The 24821-nt window shown below is 49.1% G+C and overlaps 7 protein-coding genes across 7 annotated transcripts; 3 read left to right on the top strand and 4 right to left on the bottom strand.

Moving 5' to 3' along the window:
• Window positions 1–1102: 1102 nt before the first annotated feature.
• N7525_001844 (WD40 repeat domain-containing protein) lies at window positions 1103–4590 on the top strand (the record flags this gene model as incomplete). The annotated part of the gene is made up of 2 exons (XM_002557505.2): window positions 1103–3742; window positions 3802–4590. 2 exons carry the CDS (start codon window positions 1103–1105, stop codon window positions 4588–4590), a joined length of 3429 nt encoding a protein of 1142 aa, XP_002557551.2.
• A 4031-nt stretch (window positions 4591–8621) lies between these two features.
• Window positions 8622–9920, top strand: N7525_001845 (uncharacterized protein; the record flags this gene model as incomplete). Its single annotated transcript, XM_002557503.2, has 1 exon — window positions 8622–9920. One exon carries the CDS (start codon window positions 8622–8624, stop codon window positions 9918–9920), a length of 1299 nt encoding a protein of 432 aa, XP_002557549.2.
• A 1605-nt stretch (window positions 9921–11525) lies between these two features.
• On the bottom strand, window positions 11526–12514 carry N7525_001846 (uncharacterized protein; the record flags this gene model as incomplete). Its single annotated transcript, XM_061212072.1, has 3 exons — window positions 11526–11830; window positions 11890–12081; window positions 12142–12514. 3 exons carry the CDS (start codon window positions 12512–12514, stop codon window positions 11526–11528), a joined length of 870 nt encoding a protein of 289 aa, XP_061071298.1.
• A 1409-nt stretch (window positions 12515–13923) lies between these two features.
• Window positions 13924–15089, top strand: N7525_001847 (zinc-dependent alcohol dehydrogenase; the record flags this gene model as incomplete). Its single annotated transcript, XM_002557500.1, has 3 exons — window positions 13924–14577; window positions 14634–14988; window positions 15043–15089. 3 exons carry the CDS (start codon window positions 13924–13926, stop codon window positions 15087–15089), a joined length of 1056 nt encoding a protein of 351 aa, XP_002557546.1.
• Window positions 15090–15408: 319 nt separating this feature from the next.
• N7525_001848 (putative GABA permease) lies at window positions 15409–17600 on the bottom strand (the record flags this gene model as incomplete). The annotated part of the gene is made up of 6 exons (XM_061212073.1): window positions 15409–16044; window positions 16083–16169; window positions 16247–16779; window positions 16841–16988; window positions 17216–17346; window positions 17414–17600. Coding segments are annotated over 6 exons (1722 nt in total), but the record flags the coding sequence as incomplete, so codon positions are not given.
• Window positions 17601–18982: 1382 nt separating this feature from the next.
• Window positions 18983–21362, bottom strand: N7525_001849 (bifunctional K:H/Na:H antiporter NHX1; the record flags this gene model as incomplete). The annotated part of the gene is made up of 4 exons (XM_002557498.1): window positions 18983–20859; window positions 20955–21104; window positions 21205–21234; window positions 21320–21362. The coding sequence occupies 4 exons, from the start codon at window positions 21360–21362 to the stop codon at window positions 18983–18985; spliced, it is 2100 nt and encodes a 699-aa protein (XP_002557544.1).
• Window positions 21363–22000: 638 nt separating this feature from the next.
• N7525_001850 (putative sucrose transporter) lies at window positions 22001–24109 on the bottom strand (the record flags this gene model as incomplete). Its single annotated transcript, XM_061212074.1, has 4 exons — window positions 22001–23325; window positions 23386–23707; window positions 23820–23859; window positions 23955–24109. 4 exons carry the CDS (start codon window positions 24107–24109, stop codon window positions 22001–22003), a joined length of 1842 nt encoding a protein of 613 aa, XP_061071300.1.
• Between the last annotated feature and the right edge of the window lie 712 nt (window positions 24110–24821).

Consider the following 24821-nt stretch of genomic DNA (forward strand, 5'->3'; position numbering starts at 1 on the left):
TCGGAAGTTATGGCACTCGGAGTCCGTGGTCGACAGGTACTTCAATCTTGCCTAGCCTGCTACTCCTGCAATGAAAGGATTGAACGATCAGAATAGCCCTGTGCAAACCAACAGCGAAGACTAAAGGACAGGCCTATGCTGAGTCTCCAACCTACAGCCAAGAGCTATTGATCGTGTTCGTCATCCAAGCACTGAACGCCTGTTGCGTGATAGTCCTTATTGGCTCCGCACCTGTTTTGAGCCTTCCTCCGGGGGGTCTTTGTCTGTGATTTAAAGTCATATTGAAGGCCAGTTGGGTCGGCCTGCCATTCGCAACGACCTTTGTATAACTTCGCTTCCGATTGTGAGAAGACGATGCGGGTGCAACTGCCTCCGGTGATCTCGGGACAAGCTCAACAAGTATTTCACCAAGGGAAAGGCTTTTCTTAGAGGAATCTCTTGTTTTTGGTGGAGTTTATGCTACTGTTTGAGCCATCTAAAAGCCAGCGATGGGTCGCCTGACAGGATTCGACAGCAGCCGCGACTTACTTTGGGTATAAGCGCCCCAGTTCATCGGTGTAGAGTGTGCGGCAGTCCACCCTCGATGCTGGACACGTTTTTTCTGATATGAATCGAGATATCAAGTTCCGAATCGCGAATTCTCAGGAGCTAAAGGACCTTGAAGCTGCAATACCTCGGAAGGTTATTCACGATCGTCTCATACGACTGGGACTTTTACGCTCATAGAATTATCAGTTCTCTAATGACGTCGTCTGTATCTTTCATCGAATCTAGCTTTGTGGTCCTACCACTACAGCTACAATCGGACGTTCCGACACCGCGCTATACGCGGTGGTATTTTTATTTACCAGTGCCAGGCAGCTCCAGTCGCCCTATAGGGTTATCATATGGTTAAAAAGAAACCAAGGTTTTCTAAACATACACATACTCGACTCTCCACGTCCGGACTAATTCAATTCGTAAAATAGTTTAGCGCGACCACGTGTCCCCCATGTCCCCCATTTTGGATCACTTGTCTTCCTACGCCATCAACAAAGTGAAGCTCTCTTATATTGATCACCCTGAACTATCCTCATCAGAGTAATCGCCCGAATCTGGGAGAATGGGTGACACAATAGACCTACTCGGACTCGCCGGTACATGGTTGGCCGCCCTACTGGCGGTGGTCGCACTTGCGGGCATCATCCCCGCCTATATCCTCTACCGCGAGTCCCAAACCGGCCACTACGAAGCCTTGAGCCTCATCGACGATCAACTCCATGAATACATCTCCAAAGGTTATACGCTGTTACCTGGAAAGAAATTTTTCCGCACCGTCAAGGTACCCAACCTCACCATGCCACCAAGGATTACGGCCGGAAATCAACCGCCATCGCAGCTGCGCATCCAGCGAAAATGCGATCTGCTAGACCGCGAAGGAAGTCCCTCATTAACTGCATGGGTCAATTTCGCCAATCTTCTGCGTGCGTACAGCATCTGCCCGCCATTCACTGGTAAGATTAAGGTTTCAGGCAAAGAATCTTTGCTTCCCGTCCACAGGAGCTGGATCCTTTTGCTCGGCCTTGTGGATCGATATGACCGTCGTGAGGGCTACGGTTTATTTGAGGGCGAGGCGTCGGAACCAGAGTGGAGTGACCTAGGAGGAGATGCGCTATATGGATTGAGCGGCATTCTAGAGTCCAATCGTCCAATGCGCAGTAGGATCAATTTTCGGATGCACAATATCACCCATATGGCTAAAATACCCAGCGTTATGCCCGCCGACGACATGTCGCTGCGAAACCTCTTTTTCCTATTCCTTGGCTATATCCCTGCTGCTGATGGAAGTCTTCTCTGCAGTGAGCTGGTGTCGGACGAGATGTCTAGCTCTAGAATTACACGATGTGTGCCACGAAGCACGGACACGCGGACAAACTTCTTCTACAAGCTAAAGATCCTTGAACCGAACGAAATCCCACTTCGACATAGAAGATTGGCCGGCGAGGTGGGAATCAGGCTGCCCAGGATTCGCCGGGTCAGCCTACACAAGACACATCCCGTTGACAAGAGCCGGACAAATCCCGGCTCAAGCGAGGAGCATGGGGAGTTGGATGGCGTCCAGTACCAACGGATCGACCGTGACGCGTCTAATATCAAGATGTGGATGGACCCATCGGACTCGAAAACAATGGTTCTATCTTTGTTACAGCTGAACATGAATTCGCATTCTTTCCTATGCGATGATCACCTCCTAGATTTCTTCGAGAGACTGTTACCCGAAAGGAACAACGACTACCTACAATACCTTGCTTATGAAGGCACTGATATCCTACAAATTAAAAATGAGGAGAAGAATCTCTTAAAGAACGCAATCTCCGAAGTTCCACAATATGAACGATCGTCGATTCGAAGTCGTCGTCGGACTTCAGCGCTGACTGCGCTAGAGGGCTTGGTGAAACGCCTGGTTGAGGCATACCAAATCTCTACGTGGGCCATGCAAACAATAGCGATTCTGTCTCTCATTGGGCGAGATTTTATCACCAGGCTTCTGTGTGAATCCAGCCACGTTGACCCCCAAGCAATGTTTGTAATCGACGTGCCCGGGAAGAGGGTCCGCGTCCCAGCACTCTCAGTGTACGCTGAGACGCAGTTCGAGTTTGACTTTGCGGTGGTCTTCAAAGTGCCTATTGGCGAAGAAGGCCCGACCGACACCAGCTTACCGTTATGGAAAGTGATGTTAGCAGCTCTATATGGCGATATCAAGTGGCAAATGTGGTCTACCGTCTTTCCCGCCTGGTACTTGTCTAGCTTCCACGCCGGTCTAGACCGAATCGTCTATATTCCTGGGCAGAATTTCCTTGACGAAGACACTCTAGGTGGGCACATGCGGGATGTGGCCAGTGCATGCGAGGAAATTACTGGTCTTTTACGCGGTCTCCGTGATGATCAAGCTCGCCGGGAACGAAATCGACGCTCGAGGCATCACCACCTTCCTTTCTACGAAGAAGAAGTAGAGCTGGATTCCGATTGGAGTTCGAAAGGGAGCGGCGGCAAGGACGACCAAGGTGCATACTCGGAGACAAGCAGTGCAATATCCATGACTAGAAACCTAGGGTTTATGAGAAGCCGACAATCGCAAGGTCCCAGCTATGGAAGGCGCGACCCACCTTCGAGCTACGAACCTATACGCCCAGAGGACCTTCCTCGACCACATACAGCTTCCAGTGATTCCTTGTCTGACAAGTCAACACCTGTGACTGCGGCCAGCGAAGGTCCTCAGGTCTCGTATCCAAAGCCTCCGCTATCGCTGCTGTCGCCCCCATCGGCCCTGACACAAGAACAGCAGGAAGAGTACTTTCCGGGCCTCCGGCAAACTCTCTCCGCTCCGTCTGATGCTATTGACCTCATGAATCGGGCTCGAGATCACGAGAGAGTCAATAAACACAATGTCATAGCCGCAGAGTGTATTGAGCTACTTTCTGGACCAGGTACCCTTGTCCGGAATATTTGTCATCTTGAGAGTCCCGGGTCTGCCAGAATTGATATTAATAGTCAAGACGTGGCAGTTGCTCTCCCGCCCCATGTTCAGTATGCTTGCCGATACTGGGTATACCACCTTGGGCATGGTGAATGCACTCTCACGGACGAAGACCAGGTCACTGCCTTTCTGAAATGCCACTTGTTGCACTGGCTGGAAGGCCTCGCGCTGATTGGATGCATATTCGAAAGCATTGCTATGATAAAAACTTTGCTATCCTTGGTCGTACGGGACCAACTCTCTGTGATGCACCGATTTTCATCCCGCTAACCACAAGAATACAGGACTCAAGCAGCTTCTACGTCTCACCGTTTCTTACAGATCTGTTGCGTTTTGTTCAGAGAAATGTCTCGATTGTGGATATCGCACCGTTGCAACTCTACTCCGCCATCATTTGGCTGCCGGAGTCGAGCATAACCCGAAGGGTATACTTGCATCAGGTCTCAATCTCCATGCCACAACTTCCCGTAGTGCAAACTCAATGGAGCACTGTGTGCCTGACACTCGAGGAGCCGGATGGTGGGCATTTATGCTCTACTACAGCTCTTGCGTTCTCATCTGATGGGGAACTGATTGCATCCGGGGATAATTCCGGCGTTGTCAAAGTATGGGACAGTAAAACGGGGCAACTCTTGCATACAATGGCTAGAGATGATGATGATGATGAGATTGAGGCTGTGGCGTTTTCTCCGGACTGCAGACTCCTAGCATCGGCGAAATGTGGTGTAAACTTCCATGGTGGAGTCGTCCAGGTTCACGAGTCGAGGATTGGCACAAAGCTACATGAACTTGAGTTCCATACTACTGACATTAGTTACCCACGAGCGGTAGCATATTCCAGAGATGGCAAGGTTTTGGCAGTTGGCGGCGGTAACGGCGTCATTACGCTTTGGGATCTGACCAGTGGAAACTCAAAGCGGAGACTCGAAGGCCATACTGAGGCAGTCACGGCGGTAAGTTTCTCGGCAGATGGATTGCTAGCATCGGGTTCGGACGACAAAACCGCGAGGCTATGGAACCCAGAATCGGAGCAATTGCTCCGCACGTTTGAAGGATTATCAAATCCAGTCTAGATGGTGGGCTTTGCTGCCCACGGGCACTTATTGATAGGATTGACGAATGGGGTAGTAAAGACATGGGATATGCAGGACGGGGGTACCGTTGAGACACTGACTGCTCCCCGTCGGGATGTAGATCACTATGAAATCATCCGCCCTGTTCTGTCCTCCAGCGGCCAGCTCCTAGCCTTGCCGGTCGAGGATATAGTAGAGCTGAGTGACGCGTTTTCCGGCGGAATGACACATATAGTACGGGGAGGCTTAAGACAAGCCAAGCCGCTTGCTTTGTCACCAGATGACATGTTCATAGCAGTGGCACGTTAAACTAGCATCGAGATGAGAGAGCTATGCCATGAAAACGTGATCGATTCTTCGGTACCTCTATACCAACCATGCGAGAAGATGGAATTTTCCTCAGACGGCAGACTCCTGGCCTCGGCGGGACACGAAAGACTGGATTTGTGGGACGCAGTAACCGGAAGGAACATTCACACTTATAAAGACTATGACGGGTGGCTCACCAACCATGTATCAAAAGTTATATTTTCACCGGATAGCAGATAGCTAGTGTTCCGTGCCGGGATAACTAGCTACAAATAGGATATCAGCCGAGGCCTTAGTGGTATCCGTCCCATTCCTAGCAATAGTGTAGGGAGCCTACGCTTCGCCTTTTCCCCGGATAGCAAAGTACTCGCGTAAGAGATATTAGCGATAGGGCACGTTTAGCTCTAGTCGGTCTAGACACTAGAACCACTACACGCGTTCCCCGTTTATAAAGGAGTCGGCGATATAGTATTTTCCCCGGATAATAAGTGTTTCGCGTATAGCCTAGTGAGTGGCGATATCCGGCGGTAGGATCTCGATATAGAGATACTATATCGAACTCTAACACACCGAACGGGGATAGTAATTAAAGTTATATTATTATCTAATAGTAAGCTTCTAGCCTCCTCGACACACTTAGAGGTTATTATCTAGGATTAGGCCACTAGCTCGGCTCTATAGACATTTACCCCTAAAATAGAAGTCACCGAATTATTATTCTATAACGAGGATAACTTCTTTAAGACCGACTAAGAGGTGTTTCCTATAAACGGCTTAAGTACCGCACCTCCTCCGAAAGAGTTCCCACGCTTCGGCTTTAGTCCGGATAGCTTATAGATTACTCGTAATAGTAGCAATTTCCTTTAGCTACTATTAGAGTATAGAGTAGTTACGTTAGCCCTTTATAGAAGTCGTCTAGTATTAGCCCTCGAAACGGGTCGCGTGATTTTTATTAGATTTAAGTATTCTAGTGATCTATTTTTAGTCTCGGTAGGGACAAAATAGTATACGATAGTGAATTCTCTATTAGGGATAAAGTTTTCACCTATATAGTCAACCGCCGCCCCGTAAGGGCCGTAGATAGTTAAGATAATATATTATCTTTCCTTCCCCTTAGCTTTTAGCGCTTATATAAGGGCCACGACAAAATAGTCTATATAGTAGGCTTTTAGTTAAACTACTAGGCTTTTTGATCTAGAAATAGAAGACCGGGCCTCTTAGACCTATTTATATTCGTAGACAATCTAAGCTTTACTCTTCCGCTAGAAGATAATAAGGTAGGGATAGGGACCTATAGCTTAAACTTTTATAACGTCCTAACTATAATAGGCTATATCGAAAGTGGGCTACTAAGATTCTACAATATAGACCCCCTTAGCTAGGTGCCTAGAGGTAGTAGGCTTATTAGAGGGGATAGGCCTAGACTAAAAGTGGAAGGCGGTAATTTTAGTACTTTCCTCGGATATTTAATAATCCGATATTGCTATAGCTTAGCATCCCCACTCCCCTACCTAACTTTCCTTCAACCAATCGCACTTATCTATTATCAACCGCCTTATCAACTATTATAGCTAATTCGGCCGCTTTACCTAAGTGCTTTGACTAGAACTGTTATATTCTCTAGACTAGCCCTAAGCTCGCCCTAAGCTTACCCTAACCTAGGTTAGTAGGTGCTATTATCCTCGAAAACGGTAAGCCCTTCTATATCTTCTACTCTTTTCGATACTTACAATTAAGCTAGAAGCTCGATCGAAAGCTAAATACCTATATACCACTTAAACTAATAGATAAAACTAAGGACTTCCTCCGTGACCTCTTTACGGTCCTTCCTCCTAATAGAAAACAAAATCTAGCGGGGGAGGTTTTAAGGTATATAGACGATAAGAAGCTTCGATAACTAGTCTAAAGTATCCGAACTAGTCTATTAATCCCTATAAAAGCAAAGGGCGGTAAGACACCTACCGAAATCACTCTATCTCCGTATTCTAGCGTTAAAGATTTAATCGAGGATCCTAAGAGCCGAAATATCGAGCCTATTAGTAGAAGCTATTAGTCCTAACTCTAGCACCGCTACTTAGAAAGAGATAGAAATAAATATCTTATAATAGGGGCGTATAGCCACAATCACGCCTATCTATAGAACGCACTAACAACCTATCTTAAAGCGGCCTATATCATTCTATTTGCCCTTAGATCCTTTTAGGCCAATAACGGCGAGGTAGTGGATAGGAATACAACGATTTAGGTTAACCTAAGGCGCTACTTTCTAGTTCTCCGTAATATATCCTTTACCTTAGAACGGATCAATTCGGAAGAGAACGTCCTAATGCTAGACTCCTAAATCCACACAGAATTCGGTTAATTTAGACTCATTTTCGAAGCAACGGGAGTTACTCACTAGTATCGGATTAAGACCTTTCGAGATACCGCAATAGGGCTAATACGAAATTTACCTAGAAATCGGCATATTAAGTTTAGAGTTTATAAAGGAAGTTGCGAACTTCTAGATCCTAGACTTCTCGGAATCCACGCTTATATTAGCAACTTCCTATATATAAGTGGCTAGGCGGAGATAATCGATAAGGTCCTAGAGGATTTTGAAGACTATGGTAGACTTGCCCTAAGTAGAAGCACTAATATCGAAGACCTTCTTATAGTAAGCGGCCTCGCACTACTACCCTCGAATACTATCCTCTAGCGGCTAGCTCCTAGCCTTGCCGGCCGAGGAGATAGTAGAGCTGAGTGACGCGTTTTCCGGCGGAAGAATACATATGGTACGGGGAGGCTTAAGAAAAGCCAAGCCGCTTGCTTTGTCACCAGATAACATGTTTATAGCAGTAGCACGTCAAACCAGCATCGAGATAAGAGAGCTGTGCCATGAAAACGTGATCGATTCTTCGGTACCTCTATACCAACCAGGTGAGCAGATAGAATTTTCCTCAGACGGCAGACTCCCAGCCTCGGCGGGACAGGAAAGACTGGATTTGTGGGACGCAGCAACCGGAAGGGACATTCACACTTGGGAAACATTGTCTGTCTTTTGAAGAAGCGTGGAGAGAGAACTATCTGTGAACTGTTCTACACCTTTATCCAGTATTTACCAGCGGGGCAGTCAACACAACAGTACAGATTAGATTGTAACAGATAGACTGGCAGACTACATTGTAGGCTCTAGTTAGACAGCAGCAATATTTAAACAAGGACTTAGATGACATGTTAGAGAAGTGCTTGGCTTTTTGCTCACCAGATCTAAGTTCCATAGAGAGCTTGTTAAAGAAGCACAAAGAATTAATGTAGAACGATTCTTAAAAGGGCAATGCTGTAGAAATATTGGACATCACAGCAGAATATCAAACTTGAAGAAAAGGCAAATGCAATTCCTGCGAACAGTTCGGCATGACTATAATTACCCCTTTGATAGAACAATATCGCAGATCCGAAAATACTAAAGAGCCTGTTTCGAACAGGGGTCCTGCCAGGGCTGGCACAGACTGCCCTAGTGCGTTTCACTGTGAGTCCGTTTCACGGGGCCAACCTGTAGTCTATCAAAAACTCTTAGCGTTGCCGATCTATCCCAAACTCATAGCGTGGTTCGACACTGAAACAACCCTGCGCAATAATATGTCCGTCTTGGCTAATTAATCCCTCGCTACGGAGTATATATATGCTCGATGAAGCTCAGTAGACTAAGTACCAGTAACTAGTAAACACCAATTACCACCATGTCCCCAACCAAATACGCGGCAGCGGCCCTCTTCGCCGCCAGCGCCCTCGCAACCCCAAACCCCCAGGCCTCCACCCCCAGTGCTGCAAGCACGGAACCCTCCGAATTCACAGCAAACCCCAATGTCGGCGCCGGCGGCAACACCTTCACCGACTCGCCTCGCTTTAGATTGTACGGCGCAACCGGCACCGAAGCAGACAAAACCCTCCAGATGCTCGAGTCCGCATATACCTGCTTCGTCACCGACCTCGGATGGCGCTCCTCCGGTCTCTCGTACAACTCTGACTCCGACACTGCGGATATCTGGTACAAGGAGAACATCTACTCCGTAAACTCTCTCGACAGCGCCGCAGGCGTAATGGGCTCAGACCCGAAGACAGGCCTCAGCTTCGTGCAGGTCGTGAACACCTACCTTACCGATCCGTCGGTTACGGTGCATGAATACGGACATGCCCTTACGTATCACGCGCAGAACTGGGTCGACCAGACTGCCACGGGGGCTTGGTGGGAGCCGCTGGCGAACTGGTTCGCGGATACGTGGATGACGTCTGATCTTTGCGCGAGTGCGCGGGAGAAGTATTCCCAACAGGCCGGGGGTAGTATGATCGAGCTCAAGAAGGTGATTGGGGATAGCCACCAGGTTATTGTGGATGGAAGTGTGGATTCCGGCAATTATTACCAGAGCTGGCCTATCTTGTCCTACTTGACGAATAACCCGGATAACTTTACCGGGTTGGGCCAGGATGCGGTGCTCAGGTTGAATCTGGAGTATGAGGTTGGGAGTAACGAGACTCCGTTGCACACTTTGCAGAGGCTGCTCGGGAATCGGGCGACGGTTCAGCAGGTTGTCGGGAGATACTGGGCGCATATGGCGTATGTGGACATTGGGAGTCAGGCTGCGAACCGGGCGTTCTTGGAACAGAGGGAGACTCTGGGCTATGAGAATCTGGACGGCAGTGGGCAGAGCTATACTGTGAAGGCTGCCCGACAGCCGCAGTACTTTGGGGCGAATATTAACCCAATTCAAGTCTCTGGCGAGGGGAGTGTGACTGTTACTGTGAAGTCGGACTTGGCGTTTACGGCGACGCTGGCCGTGAGGAACAAGGATAGTGGGGTGGTGAGATACGTTGATCTGGAGAATGGCAGTGGTGAGGTTACTGTTGGTGGGAGTGAGGAGGCCAGCCTTGTTGTTGTGAATACGCCAGCGGAGTTGATCCAGTATGATCCGTTTAAGCTGTCTAGCGAGGCCACATCTGGGTTGGACTATGCTGTACAGATCACTGGGGGTAGCTTTTAGGTACCTGGGACAGTGACAGTGATCGCGGGCGATCGCTGAACTTGTTGTTAGTTCGCGTTCCGATGTAAATAATGGAGTGTAGCGCTGTATATAGCGCGTAGTCGTCATTCCTCGAAGCAAAGCGTCTAGCTAGATTACGTCTCACCCTTTAAGTCAGTCAGTTGGAGCCTCGGTCATAGTCATGCCTGAGTTTACCTCCTTCATCTCTCTTAGTCTCTCTCTATCTCTTCCTACCCTAGTCTTCTGTTAGTCTATCAATAGTCTTGCCACTCTGCTCATTATTCTCGTCCCCGCCAACAAAATTGGTATTATAGATAGTTGTCGTGGCTATTTGTAAATAGTGGTTAAAATGCATTTGTATTGGATGAAATTATTGAGTGTATACGATTGTTGATTCCACCAACACCGGATAGTGTGTTGGTGAAAAGGCGGTGCCATGGTTATCTGTTAATTTCAAGGTACTTCCAATTTTATACTAAATGATTAATTAATAGGTAAAAATAAATTCTACCGTTGACCGTAAACACCCAGAATTTCTCAATCCTCCAAGCTGCCACTCTGACCACGTTGTCCGTACTGCCCTACTATGACACAAAGACACGATGGCACCGAACTTGCCCTCTTGCACGCGATAGTTAATTCGGGCTATGGCCCTGAGCAAATCACTAACCACAAGTTAGCTTCCTGATGCCGCTGGATATAGTCCATGTTCTGTCACTATGATCCGCAGTAACATGCGACAACTCGGTGACACTCGAGCGCTTCCATTCAAGCAGGCGGATCACGAAATATCACAACCCCGATATTGGAGGCTCTTTTTCGGTACTTATCGGAGAAGCCCGATCTTTACCTCGATGAGATGGCGGTCTTCCTCCGGGATGCGTTTGACACTTAGGCAACGACTGCTAGCATAAAGCGAGCGCTGATCTCGAGCAATTGGTCAAAGAAGGTGGTTCGTCACAGGGCGAGGGGGCAAAATTGGGATATACGGGATTTGCTCCCTCCACAATCTGCTAGAGTTTCAGTCACACCATCTAGGATAGATTGACGAGTCTGGCTGTGATACCGTATCACCATCCCATACATGGAGCGTCTGATAACTTCCGTTGCTTCTCCCACGATACTGAACGGTACGATTGGGCCCCTTATTGGACTTTCCTAGTGGGAGAACAGCTATAAGACCATGACGGCGGTTGCCTATGGGTAGATATGGTTCGTGATGTACAGCAGTGGTTAGGCATGATTAGACAGCTAGGCCTTTTCTAAGTCGAAAAACCAAAACACACCATCGACAGTGGACCTATCTCCCATCGCCCACACTCTCCCTGTTTTGGCTCCCTTTCGACTCCGTGGGAATATAAATCGGGGAGAGACGGTGGGATCAACTCTATAGAGGTAGAAGTACCGAGATAGCGAAAATGAAAGCGGTAGCCTAAGAATATACAACCCGTGGAAATTGGTTACTTCCCACCAATAAGCAGACTATTTTCCAACTGTTCCATTTCAAGATCTACGCGACTGGTACACATTCTCACAATTGATAGAGCCAGAACATTGCGAGGCACACGAGAGTCTCAAATACATCGTAATATTGATGTACCGAATCTAGGAAGTTCCAACATAAACAATCAAAATACCAGTATAAGCCCAAACCATCCCAAGCAATTCCGTAGTCGTCGGGCGGAAAGTAACCGCAGCAGCCGTAGAAAAGCCAACCACGCAAAGACAGACCGTCAACACCCGATATGGCATCGGTGGATCAACCAAGGAAAGAATGATCATCGGCGTCAAAAGGGTTCCGGCTCCGACAATCCCGATGATAATTCTTGCAATGAATTCAGCGACCGGACGGTGATCCTTCAATGCAGATATAAGAGCACTCCACGCAGAGATAGGATCTGTGATACGCGCTAATTATGATAGTCAACAAGCAGTCCGACAATTTTGTGCTGCAGGAACTTTAACTTACAACCGGAACTATCTCTCGCGAACATGATTGAAGCAGGGGATATAAGGAGAACGACTGGGAACGTGATAGCAGTTACGGCGATCGTGGTAAATTTCACAACGCGGTCGAGGTTCTGGTCTGGCCAGAACCAGTTACGTTCTCTCTTCTCGTCTATCATGCGCTCGATTTCGCGAGCATTTTGAGCCGCAGTGCCTTTCTTGGTATTAGAAAGGGTATTTCACCAAAATGGACTGTAGGCAGAGTTCAACTAACAAGATTCTTTTAGTGTTTGTCTCATATGGCAGAGCTGGGCATCGTCCAGCACACCTCCGTTCTGCTTCAGAACCTCCTCCATCTCCACCAGATCTTGCTGGTAATAAGCGACACTTAGGTTTGCTAGGCGACTGAGGGCTGTGATATTCACTATGTCGTCTTTGCTTTCAGTCCAATATCGGCTCGTGTAGTAGCGTCTTTGGAACTCCTGGCTGGGGGCGGCTGGAGTGCCATCTGGTTTGATCTTCGGCCACGAAGGTGATTCAATTAAGCTCCGTGCGGAATGGCTCGTTTTCTCATTGATCAAATCTGCTGGTTCAGCCTCAACGTCGACAATTGCGTCCCTGGTCTGAAGGGTTGACGGGCCGTCCATTACGATTCCGGCCAGGGGAAATCGTGTCGATGGTAGTCAATGTACGCTGCTTTCGAATAAAAGGATTTTCTCGTGTATGAGAGTTAAAAACAGGGGGAAATCTTTCCAGCTGAATTGCGACGAATGCGAGGTCCACCGTTCAGCTCATCTGCACGGGCTCTCCCGATGATCGGGTATCTTAAGGAAATGATAATCGTGCCAAGCCCATCAGCACTGGGTGTTGGTGTTGATGGGCTTGGCACGATTATACCTGAATTTCCCCACAAGTCGTCCAATCAACTCCACCTGGTCAATTGTATCGCAACCTAAACCTCAATGACGTTGCTCACCAGTCTGTCGATACATTAGCTGTGGGGGATAGGATCTTCCCTAGTCAATCTTGTCATGCAGTATTGCGCAAAGTCCACCTGGGCACACAATTTCTCGGGTATTTTGCTCAGCTCAAGCCTTCAAAAGCGGCATCAGGGAGTCTTGCATTTCTTTACCGGGGTCAGGTGTTGTCGCTAGATGGATAAAGGAATGCCCTAATCATCCGCATCCCCCATAAATGATTCCAGCATACCATCCTGCGCGAGGAGATAATGACAGGGTAAGAGTCAAAAAACAAATATTTCCATGCAACTGAAGGGAGAAGTGGACACTTTGCCCACGCGGATGTTGCTTTGTTTGCGCTGTTTGTTGCGTTTGCATGGGACCGTCAGCGTATAGCCACCTGGGCACCTAATGACTGTCTTCAGAAGCTCGTCGAGCGGAAAAGAAACGTCGGGGGCCACTGCGATGCTGACAATATAACCATCTTCGTTCCAAGGCAGCTGAGGGCTCACATATACCTCAAATAACCAATTGGATATTCTGTCACCTCCAAGAGCATCAAGGAAAGTAACTGCAACGAAGCCGGTGATTGTCTCTGCATAATAGCTTGAGGTGAACCGGGATGAGGTACCAGGCTAGATGTCAGGGGGTTACTCTGGAGACTCGGCCTCCTTAAATCTATTGGTGATATCTACTCAGTGAGCCTAAGCCTGAGCACGTTCATAAAAGCGGCAGATCAAATAGGAAAGCCCCACATGCTAGGGAAAATCCGGTACTATAGGTATATATATATACCGCAAACGGCGAGCAGAAGTGGATACGCAATGTCTAGTAACTATTCCAAGGATATTAAGTGACGATGACACAGATCTTCTAAACTACCTAGGTAAGAAGAACCGGATTGGTACCCTGATCAGGCAATGCGCTTGGCTACTATAAGAAGACAGCTGCTTCTCAACATTTCCTGTGTTACATTGTTTCTTCATCCCATCTAATACATATGTACTTTTGATCTCGCACTATTTCCCACACTTACCTCATACCTCATACCTCATACCTCATACCCTCATACCCTCACATCCTCCACCTAAACCAAAATGTCCCCAATCCCAGAGACCCAATGGGCACAAGTCGTCGAAAAGAAAGGCGGTCCACCCGTGTACAAACAAATCCCCGTCCCAAAGCCCGGTCCCGACGAAGTCCTCGTGAAGATGAAATACACCGGCGTCTGCCACACAGACCTGCACGCCATGAACGGCGACTGGCCTCTGACTGTAAAGCAGAACCTAGTCGGCGGCCACGAAGGCGCCGGCATTGTCGTCGCGAAGGGCTCTCTCGCGCAGGGTATTGAGATCGGCGACCACGCAGGCATTAAATGGCTCAACGGGTCCTGTCTCGCATGCGAGTTCTGTAAGACAGCTGACGAGCCGCTGTGTCCCGATGCGCAGCTGTCCGGATACACCGTCGACGGCACGTTCCAGCAGTACGCGATTGGTAAGGCGGCGCATGTGGCTAAGTTGCCTAAGGAGGTGTCGCTTGATGCTATTGCGCCTATTCTGTGTGCTGGTATTACGGTCTACAAGGGTCTTAAGGAGTCTGGTGCGCGTCCTGGTCAGACGGTGGCTATTGTTGGTGCTGGTGGTGGTCTTGGTTCGCTTGCGCAGCAGTATGCTAAGGCTATGGGGTTGCGTGTTATTGCTATTGATGGTGGCGAGGAGAAGAAGGCTATGTGTGAGAAGCTTGGTGCTGAGGTAGGCCTTTCTACTTCTTTTTTCACTTTCGGGGTTCATGCTAATATAGTGTTTAGGCTTACGTCGACTTCACCAAGTCTACCGACCTCGTTGCAGATGTCAAGGCTGCTACCCCCGATGGCCTGGGTGCTCACGCCGTACTCTTGCTTGCTGTCTCTGAGAAGCCGTTCCAGCAGGCTGTTGAATATGCTCGCTCCCGTGGTACTATTGTTGCCATTGGCCTTCCCGCCCATGCATTCCTCAAGGCCCCTGTTTTCGAAACCGTTGTCAAGATGATTAGCATCAAGGGTAGCTATGTCGGTAATCGCCAGGATGGTGTTGAGGCCATTGACTTCTACGCGCGTGGCTTGATCAAGGCTCCTTTCAAGACTGTTCCTCTGAAGGAGCTGCCTGAGGTGTTCAAGCTCATGGGTACGTTTCAGATGTTGACTTGTTATCGACCATATGCTAATATATGCAATACAGAGGAAGGCAAGATCGCTGGCCGCTATGTCCTAGAGATTCCTGAATAGATGCGTTTATCTACGCATAGAGCCGGAGCAAAGAGGCCTGAAGAGAAATTGCTCCTGCGAAATGAAGAACGACGAAGAAACGAAGAAGACGAAGTGATGTCCATAGCGACGATTTTTAGCCCCGGTGTAAGGGCGATTAGCGATAATTGAAAGCCAAATTCTGAAATCTACAGTGTCTCCGTAGCTAATGGGAGTAAGACCCCTTCAATTCTTATATTCTTGGATGCATATAGACTTAATCTACTCCATATCGACATGAACAACAGAGGGCATCAAAACAGACCATATTGGACAAAGTCTCACCAAAAGCCACGATATCTTACTTAGAATCCCCCTCCAAATTCTTCCCCTCATCTTCAGGACTAACAGTAGTCTGAGGCCCCTTATACGTCTTCCTAGCATGAGCATAATAATAAGCCAACGCCCCGAGCCAAAGACTCCCATTAATAACAACCGTATAATTCATCGTTTGAGCTTCAACCAACACCCAGTCAGCAAAAACACAGAGAATAGTATGGTGAAGTGTAAACTCACGCGACGGATTCGGCCCCTCGGTAGGAATCATAGTAAGAACAATAACAAACATCATATAGATGACAGCAACCCACCCAATCGGCTTACTGAGATACTTACCTGTATAGAACTCACCAGGGATAAAGCGATCACCGCCCCAGAGCAGACGCGCCAGGATGGGCGTCAGCCAGGCGAGGTCGTTGCCGGCTACAGCGAGGGAAAAGAGCGCGCTGGCGGCGGCTTCGTCGATTAGACAGAGGAGGCCGATAACCGCCGATGCGACGACTATACCGCACACCATGCGGACGGGCTGGTAGCGCATGAATGTGTGCTGGCTTACTTTGCGGAAGAAGGAGGATAGGGGGAGGGCACCGTCGCGGGAGAAAGCCCAGCTTTGGCGGGAGGCGGCTAGGACCTGGCTAGTTAATGGACGGTTTTGGGGCTGGGAATGTGTTGGTAGTAGGTGGTATGGGAACTTACGATGCTCAGTCCCATGAAGAATTGGACGATCATTACCACGACCATGAAGCCCAGTGCTCCGCTTTTGCCGAGGGCGTCGTAGTAGATCTACGTAGTAAATCCAGATCAGAGAGTACGTCCAACACAAGAAGACAAGACAACGGAAAATGCAAGGCAAAACAAACCTGAGTCATAGGCTGACCGAACTTCGAGTTCAAAATCCCCTCAATGTTCCTATCCATCGAAGACGCAATAACCGCCAGCGAGACAAATCCAAGAAGACCACATAATCCGGCAGAAGAGATAATCCCCAGCGGGACGGCGCGAGCAGCATGTGTCGCCTCCTCGCTCATATGCACGCAGGAATCGAAGGCGCCAATGGTCCAGATGGGCGATAGCCATGCCATGATAAAGGCCCAGCCAGTGGGCCAGGTAGTGTGGTTCTGGACCTCACCGAAGACATACGAGCCCGGATTGACTGGCGGGCTGTTCTTTGCTTTTCCTAAGGGTAGAGCGATGACGGTTGCTACTACGAGAGCGATGTTGAGGAAGATACAGGCGGATTGAATCCTAGGCATGATCCGGGCGAAAAAGATGGCGATGATGCCGTGTGCGAAGACTGTTGCTACGTATGTGCCGTAGATGACTGGTCGTGTTGCGGACCAGTTGCCGTCGCGGACGAGTGAGATGACTGAGAGGAGCATGCTGGCGAAACCATCTGAGGGCAAGAGTTAGTGATTAGGTTCTTATTGTGTCTGTACTGATCTGGGCTGACTTACAGTCAATTGAGCATATGCCCCCGATCAAGCCGATAGTATTGCTATATCCGACGAGGAAACTGAGCGGGTTCTTCCATTTCTCGGATGCGAAGTAATGGGTCCAGAAGTAGAGTCCGCCTGCTGTGGGCATTGCAGATGCCATATCGGCCTGATGATCATTAGTTCTATCATTTCTGGGGTTGTAAATTGAGTAAACCGTACCATTGCCAAGCTCACAATAAAGATAAAGCAACTTGCAACCAACCATCCTGTCCAAGAAACCAGTTAGCAATTGTTAGAACTATACACCTGAAAAGATAGTTGCATACCCTAGCATTCGGTCAGTCACAATACTAATAAATTTCAGCTAGTGTATATTACCCAAACCATTCCCACCGGACCAGCGGGCATTGAAAACGCCAACGTAGAAGCAATGGAAGGCAAAAGCCCCATAATACTAAAGGCGACAGCAAATATCTGAATCGTCGAATAATGACGCCGCAATTCCTGCTTGTACCCGAGGGTCGCTGTTGATCAGTTAGTGGCAACGATCTCATGGTTACACCAGGCCAGTAAGCCGCGCAATATACACACCTAGCAGCTCGGTATCTCCAGCTTGAGGCTTCGAGTCATGACCTGTAGCTGTCGACTGTCGCCTCTTGCTTGTCTGGGATGCCACTTTCTCCATTGTATCATCCATAGCGAGAGTACGTGTAATGATTATAGAGGGAACCGAGCGAGTGGATAGGCAAACAAATAAACGCGATGGGGCGCTCAACACCTAATAGAAATGAAGACGTCGGGAAGAAAGAAAAAGATAAGGTCAATATTCCGATGGACACGAGTACTATAAGCACCAATTCAAGAGCCAGATAACAGGTGCAGTAAGCGCAGATCCTTGCCGTCTGGTCAGGGTCTCTATAGATATAACCTTCGAATACCTTCCGATTCCAGAATCCGAATAGTTAGATTTATCTGCAGCAAATGCTGAGGGGGTACATGACACAATACTGCATATCTCCTCTCTTTTCAAAGAAGATCGACCTAGAATCAAAAGCGGCTCGCCTAGCGGAGCGGGGGAGCATAAATACATGTACAACATTGTATACATGTATGCTATCGAAACGATCCGTCCCCTTTAGGACTCATCCCTTGCTGCCTTTTGGTGGCTGGGTAGAACTCAGCATACCATGAAAGCCATAGGTTTGACATGTTGCTTAGGGTGATCGGGAACGATCTTAATAACGACTTTAGATGGACAGTTTACTACCGCCCTGAAAAGACATCTAGTGTATTCAGTTCCGATGTCTTCAATGTTTCCAGTATCTATATCAATATTCAAGAAATTCTTCATTTTTGGCAAGCAGGCCTCCGAAATGGAGCACGAAGGAACCACGTGGAGGCTCATTATGTCACACAGTGTAGCGTACATTCCAAGGTTACTACGTACTGATATATATCCTGATTATATTAGATATCCTATATGGTTCTGTAAAGCGGCAGCAGACCAGGTAGGGAACCCTCGCTAATCCTATCTACATCAGTGCATAACTGCAAGCCTCGAAGCTAATACAAGGACCAGATGACTTAGGAGATAGACACCGAGGCAAGTCCTCCCGGATAAACTTGGAAAGCCTAACGCCGCACATAATTAGACTCCTGGGCTACGTACCTTGGTATGTAGGTACTTTACACAGATAGCTGTGACTGATCCGAGTGGGCGATAACGCAGGAGATAGGAACGCACGGAGGCGAAGCCTTGGCTTATCTTAGAGTGTTACGTTTATTAAATTGCCATGTACCGAGACCTGTCCGATATTCTTCTGTCTATCTCATGTCGGAAGGTCCGACTATCTTGTGAAGGTGAGATATCCCAAGTGTGGGGTAACAGACAACGCTAAAGTGCGGAGAAACTCAATTCTACGACCTCCAAAGCTCTACGGAGTACGAGGTCCATGTATCCAATGGGAAGATCTTGTTGACATCTATAGGTTTCAAACGTATCGTTTACACAGGCTCATACAGACAATCAGGCCTTGTATGGAAGCCAAAAATGCAGAAAAAGGAAAACAATAACGAGAATGCAGACCCAAACAAGAAAGGTTAAATATACACCCAGATCAAAGAAAACAAAACGAAGGCCGCTTCCAAGGTATCATCATCTCAAACCGCACCAGGCCCGGGTCCTTTATGATTCGACTGGTCCAGCAAAAGCGTGGGTTTGATATAGTCTTCATCGAGCTGGCGGAACCAAGCCGCATGATCGCCCGAAGCACCTCCCGAAAAAAGACCCCGCACCGCATCCCGCGCGGACATACCGACTGGCTGGCGAGTGGGTGAGACGCTGGTCGATGCCGCGGCGTTGGTAGGGGGGGCGCTCGAAGGGTGAGGGGGTTGAGAGGCGGATCGGCGGAGACGCGAGGCCCCGCTTGCAGCCGGTGGGAGGTCGTCGTCAGAGATGCCCTCGATATCGAGATCAAACTCGTCTGGGTGAGTGGGATCATTGGAGCGGCCGGGGCCCGAGGGTGGCAGGCCGAACTCGTCGTCGCTACCTTCGCCTGCGCTCGGCCCAGATGCGCCGTTGAGTAACGTCGCAGCGGATTGACGGTCGCGCCAGGACTGGTCTTTGTTGCTGTATGCGGCGGAGTACATTCTTGTGTGGGTATAGGGTGGGCTTGGGCGGCGACTGTTGCCACTGGAATAGCTGTGTGTACGCTCGCCTTCGGCGCGGGGAGTGGGGACCCCATCCATGGGAATCACCGAGTCGGCGCGTCGCGGGATGTATCCCAGGCTCGTGCCGGAGCGCTTGTAGTAGGTGCCGCCATGGGTCACCTCAGTGTCGAATTCATCGTCCGAGTCAAGCTCTTCGACCACACCCGTTCGAATGCCCAGAATCTCCAGCATGCGTGCAGTTGTTCCACCGAAGATGATGACGGTTAGCACAACGACAACAAGGACTGTCGCACGAAGAGCGGGCGCATTGACTCCTGATAGCCCAGCTGCTAGCGCAACACCCACGGCACCACGTAATCCAGCCCAGAAGAGCATCGCCTGATAAGCGAACGGCAGCTCGTCAGGAACGTCCACGCCGCGGCGGCGTGCTCGGTATCGAATGAACCAATTGATAGCCTTGGAGAGCGGGAAGACCGCGAGATAGCGGGCGAGACAGATACCAAACACCGCCACCATGATGAACAAGGGGTTGAACTGGAGGTTAGGCTCTACGAAGAGGTCAAGGCCGAGGTAAATAAAGATGAAGTTCTCTGAAAGTTGAGCCATCACCTGGAACAGGTACTTGGTGGTCAACTGCGTGCGACGCGACATGTTATAGTAAGCATAGTGCTTAAGGGTGATACCACAAAACAAGAGCGAGACAATGCCGGAAAGGTGCACGCCATTGGAGAAGAAGTAGCTGGCATATGCAACCAAAATGATCAGACAGCTCTCGATCTTGGGCAAGCGTCGCACGAGGGTGTATTTGAGACCCAGCGCGGTCGCGATTCCAACCAGCATTCCGACAACCATACTACCAAAGAAGACGAGTAAAAAGAGCCCCACGGCCTCAAATATATTGAGGAAGGTCAAAGAGCCAGCCGCGCCTGTCTCGTGATACCTCTGCGCCGTCTCGAAGAGCACGATAGCAATAGCATCGTTCAGGATCGACTCGCCAAAAATGATAGTATACAGCTTCGGCTCGACCTTATAAAGGTTGAAGATAGCTAGGATGGTGACAGGATCCGTAGCGGAGAGAGTTGCGCCGACCGAAATAGCTTCGACGAAAGAGATATCCAAGCCACTCAGCGGGATCCGTGTCCATAGGTACAGCACCAGACCGAGCGCGATTGCGGAGATAAAAGTACCGGCGAACGCGAACGTGAGAATCGTGCCGATATGTCGGAAGAAGTTCGCCTGGTGGAGCTCATAACCAGAGGCGAGAATAATCGGAGGAAGAAGGAGGTTGAAGAAGAATTGGTAGTCGAAGGCAACGCTGTCTTGGAGGGTGGAGTCTGTGAAACGGATGAGTAGTCCAACGAACATCCCTGGCGACCGTTAGCAAGTCCGTACTAATTAGCGTAGACCAAACGAGCTTTGTATATTCCCAGATTGTGTCTGCGCCACTGAGGATATCGCCTACCTGCAAAAATTGATAGAACCGTCTCATGGACAGCTTGGATCTTCTTCTGCTGAAGGATGTAGCTCGTGAACAGGGCGAACATCAACAACATGATCATGATAAACAGTGCCCAGGAGCTTGTGATCTCCTTGGACCCTGCCTCGGGGGCATCTGCAGTTTGCCATATTAGTTAGATTTCCGAAGCTGAATAGCGCTATATCGCGACAAGACGAGGGGGGAGGGATGAGGGGGTGAGTTTAGGCGCGCGTACCGTCGGGATCGGAGTCCTCAGCGGCTCTCCCTATAACAGAAATAGATATGTTAGCTCGCAGTCCAAATGGAAAATTAGAGCGCAGCGTCCAAGACCACCGCTCGGAGGGACATACGAAGCAGGGCGTGTAGGCCATCGTTCATAAGTTGGCTAGCCATCGCGGCTCACGCCTTGGGAAGTATCAAGGGCCAGGGCGGATGACTGGCAGTTCACTCCCACAGTGAAATTGAGATGGCAGGACCAGGCGTACATAATCCAAATCCACGAAGAGATGGATGACAGGTTGCGACAAGATCGAATTGTGTTAGCCGTAATAGGACACGGGCTGCTTAAGTTGCATCCGAGGGACAGATAAGAGGTCAGGTACGGGCTTGTACGATACAGAAAACGGCAGGGCTGGTCGGAGCCAAATTGGTGGGTAAACTGGAATAATACAACGATAGCGTAAGATATGCTGTGTATTGGTAATTAAAAATTACACGTGGGCCGATTTTCGAAGTGCCGCGCAACCGGTGGATTCGGGCAGAATACGTAGCCAGCAACAAAGGGAGTCAATCTAGTTCAGTGCGAGAACACATCATCATTTACTCGATAATATAATTTGATAATGCTCTAGGGCTGTATAGAAGGACCCACATACTCCGTACGACTATTGCTATCCCCATCCCTTGCAGAATCCCTTTGTGTTATTTATAGTTAGACAAAGCTGGGGTTAGTTAACTTAATCTTTGCTTTGGAAATACATACATATACAATAATCCAATGAATGTTTTGTAGGACCCTCATGTATCCAAGTTTACCTTGACCCATCCGAAACCCTTCTAGTCAACCATGCAGCCACTAACGCAGCACATCCACCAAACCGTAGCACCCATCCCACACTATCATCCCACGGCTCCCCTCTTTGCTTCTGAGACACTTTGAAAATAGCACTACAAACAAGACTAGACAGAATCTGGGGTAGGGAAACAGCCATATTATGCAGCCCAAGAATAATACCCGCCTGTGCAACATCCCCGCCCTCACGATAATCCTTCGGTCCATGCTCAACATCACTGCCACCAACGCTGCCATGATCACCAGGACCCTCGTCTTGAGCCTCACTCTCATGTTCGATACAGGTGCTCTGACCTGTATGGTGGCTATTTCGTCTTGAGGGATCAATCCTAGCTACCTCCGCCGAGATCAGAGCGAAGGGAGCCCACAGCGCTACAGCCCAGGAGATACCGACAAGGCCCACAAACGCCGACCCACCTTGGTGAGAGTAGATGAAGAAAGTACTGAACATGCACGCTGCAAAGAGGAGGTGGGAGATGAGCCAGACTCGCGGGAGAGTCAAGCCCGGGATGCGCAGACGCGAAAGCCAAGTCGGTTTCCCTTCAGCCTCCTGCTCGAGTGGGACCGCGTCGAGCAGAGGCTCGGATGCAGTGCCCGTCGGCATACTTGAAAACGACACTCTCCTTGCAGCGGGTTCTGCATCGTCATCTAAACTGCCCTCTAGAGAATCCCGTTGCGAGACAGTCTTTGGCGCCGGTCCATACAAGGGGACCACGAAAAGAGGAAGCAAGATATTGGCAAGGAAGGAGATGATAGCATAGATGAGAAGAGCTAACGTTCCGACTCGAGTAGCGGCTTCCCAGGCCTTATCGACCTCACTCTCGGAGAGATGGGGGTTATCTGCGAAAACGGGATTGACATACAACTGCCCGACATAAGTCGTGGAGTAGTACAGGAATGGGAACCAGCCCACCCACGCTGCGATCTGCACCTGACAGACACGGGAAATCTGCATTGGCAAGCTTCGAATCGACTTGATGACTTGTTTGAAAAAGGAGACCACGCCCAACTTGTCGGTCACAGGCTCGTCTCCTCGGGGATCCCGCTCTTTGATGTAGATGCAACTGAAGGCAAGGGTTGCGCCCAGGAAAGCCGAGGCGAGTACGCACAGGACCTTGAACTGTGTATTTCCCAAGAAAGGGACAGCCTTCGGCAGGTCCATGTAGCCAAAGATATACCCCAAGATGTTGCCAACGCCGACCATCCGGCTAGCCCATGCGTTGGCCAGCTCCTGCTGGTGGGTGGGGCAGTTGTCAACAATGAACGCTCTGATCGCAGCTTGCACTATAAGATGGTAATTAGCCAGGCAAGTATAAACGTGAAGATACCGACCGAAAGGCGCACCTGTGTTGATGGCGAAATCAAGGCAATACATGAAGATCGTTGCCATGATAATAATAACGACTTTGGTCCCTGCAGAAGTTGGTTCGACGCCGAATATAGATAGAAACCCTCCCACAATCTCTTTCACCCATGCCAGAGCTAGCAATGAGACGACGGTTGCTGCGCCTCCAACGACCATGAACGGTTTCCTCTTACCCCACGCGAGTCGGCAGTTATCGCTTCGGATGCCGATGTATGGTTGCACCAGCGCACCCGTCAAGGGACTGGCTATCCAAACAAAGGCAAGAAGCGACTTGCTCATCCCAAGGGATAGAAGGTATGGCTGTACCGGAGTTAGTATGTTGTTTCACCTAATGTTGCGACTTCAGGGCGAAAGAAGCAATGCAAATCAAAATCGAAGCATCTTCTGCGAGTCACGACCTATAGTTACTTACCGATCCATTACCAAGTTCGACAGACCAAACAATCTGAAGTCTGTCAAAGGAGCCCAATGTCAATAGATGCCCAGTATGTAAGTCACAATAGCATTAAACAAATAAAACCAAACCACGGTATTCGAAGCTACTCACCCACCAATAGACACAGTCAAAAGAAACATGTACAGCGCACTCTTAGACGACTCATCGGCACCGGCACCGTGCCGGGCTGCACGGCGAGTAGCAACCATGAGAGGCGAGTTCTCGTCGATAGGATTAAGGGCAGGCTTGCAATCCAAGTCTCTCATCGGAGAATTAAAGAGTCGGGATGTCGATGTTTTGAATTGGTACCAACCAGTATTAACTCGAAGAACACGGGGATGCGTGTTTGGATGTGGTTGGGGCTGCTATTATTTCCAACTGCTGACTGTGGCGCAGGGTTCAGCTGAGCTGGGATTTGCTTTTTCTTTTTTGAGTGTAGTTGTCGACTGCGAATTTTCTTTTGGTTGACTTTACAACCCCCGTGTTGGTGGTAGGTAGTCTGGACTACTGTGGGTTATTGGAGTGTGGGGAATTAGATATCGTGAGAAATATGGAGTTGTGCTGGGTGTTGGCAGCCACACATCGTTTACCGGCCAGGTGTAGCTGAACAAAGGTAAAACTCGACAGGATATAGCCTCCTGGTCAAAGCAGGGTGTGTCAGATGGGCAATCTGGTTGATATGTCTATCATGAAGGGCTGCAGAGGTGATCGACGTCAGCAACACGTGATGAACCATTTATAGACCGTAACCGCCTTTACTCACATCATTACCACCGTAGATGCATTCGAGCAAGTGCACACGGCAATAATGGTAGTTGTAAAATTTTCAAGTGTTTTTTCACATTCCAATTCAAAGTCGTTACACAACGTCTGTCTATATAGTGTGATTCGAGGCGTACAAAATAACCTTACCATTCCCAGCCGGTCTCCATGGACAATGCCTGACGATCCAAGAAGCCAACCCGAATCTTTCCCTTC

Source organism: Penicillium rubens (genome assembly GCF_028828025.1).
Source record: "Penicillium rubens strain IBT 27055 chromosome Unknown utg000001l_segment0_segment0, whole genome shotgun sequence".
NCBI lineage: Eukaryota > Fungi > Ascomycota > Eurotiomycetes > Eurotiales > Aspergillaceae > Penicillium > Penicillium rubens.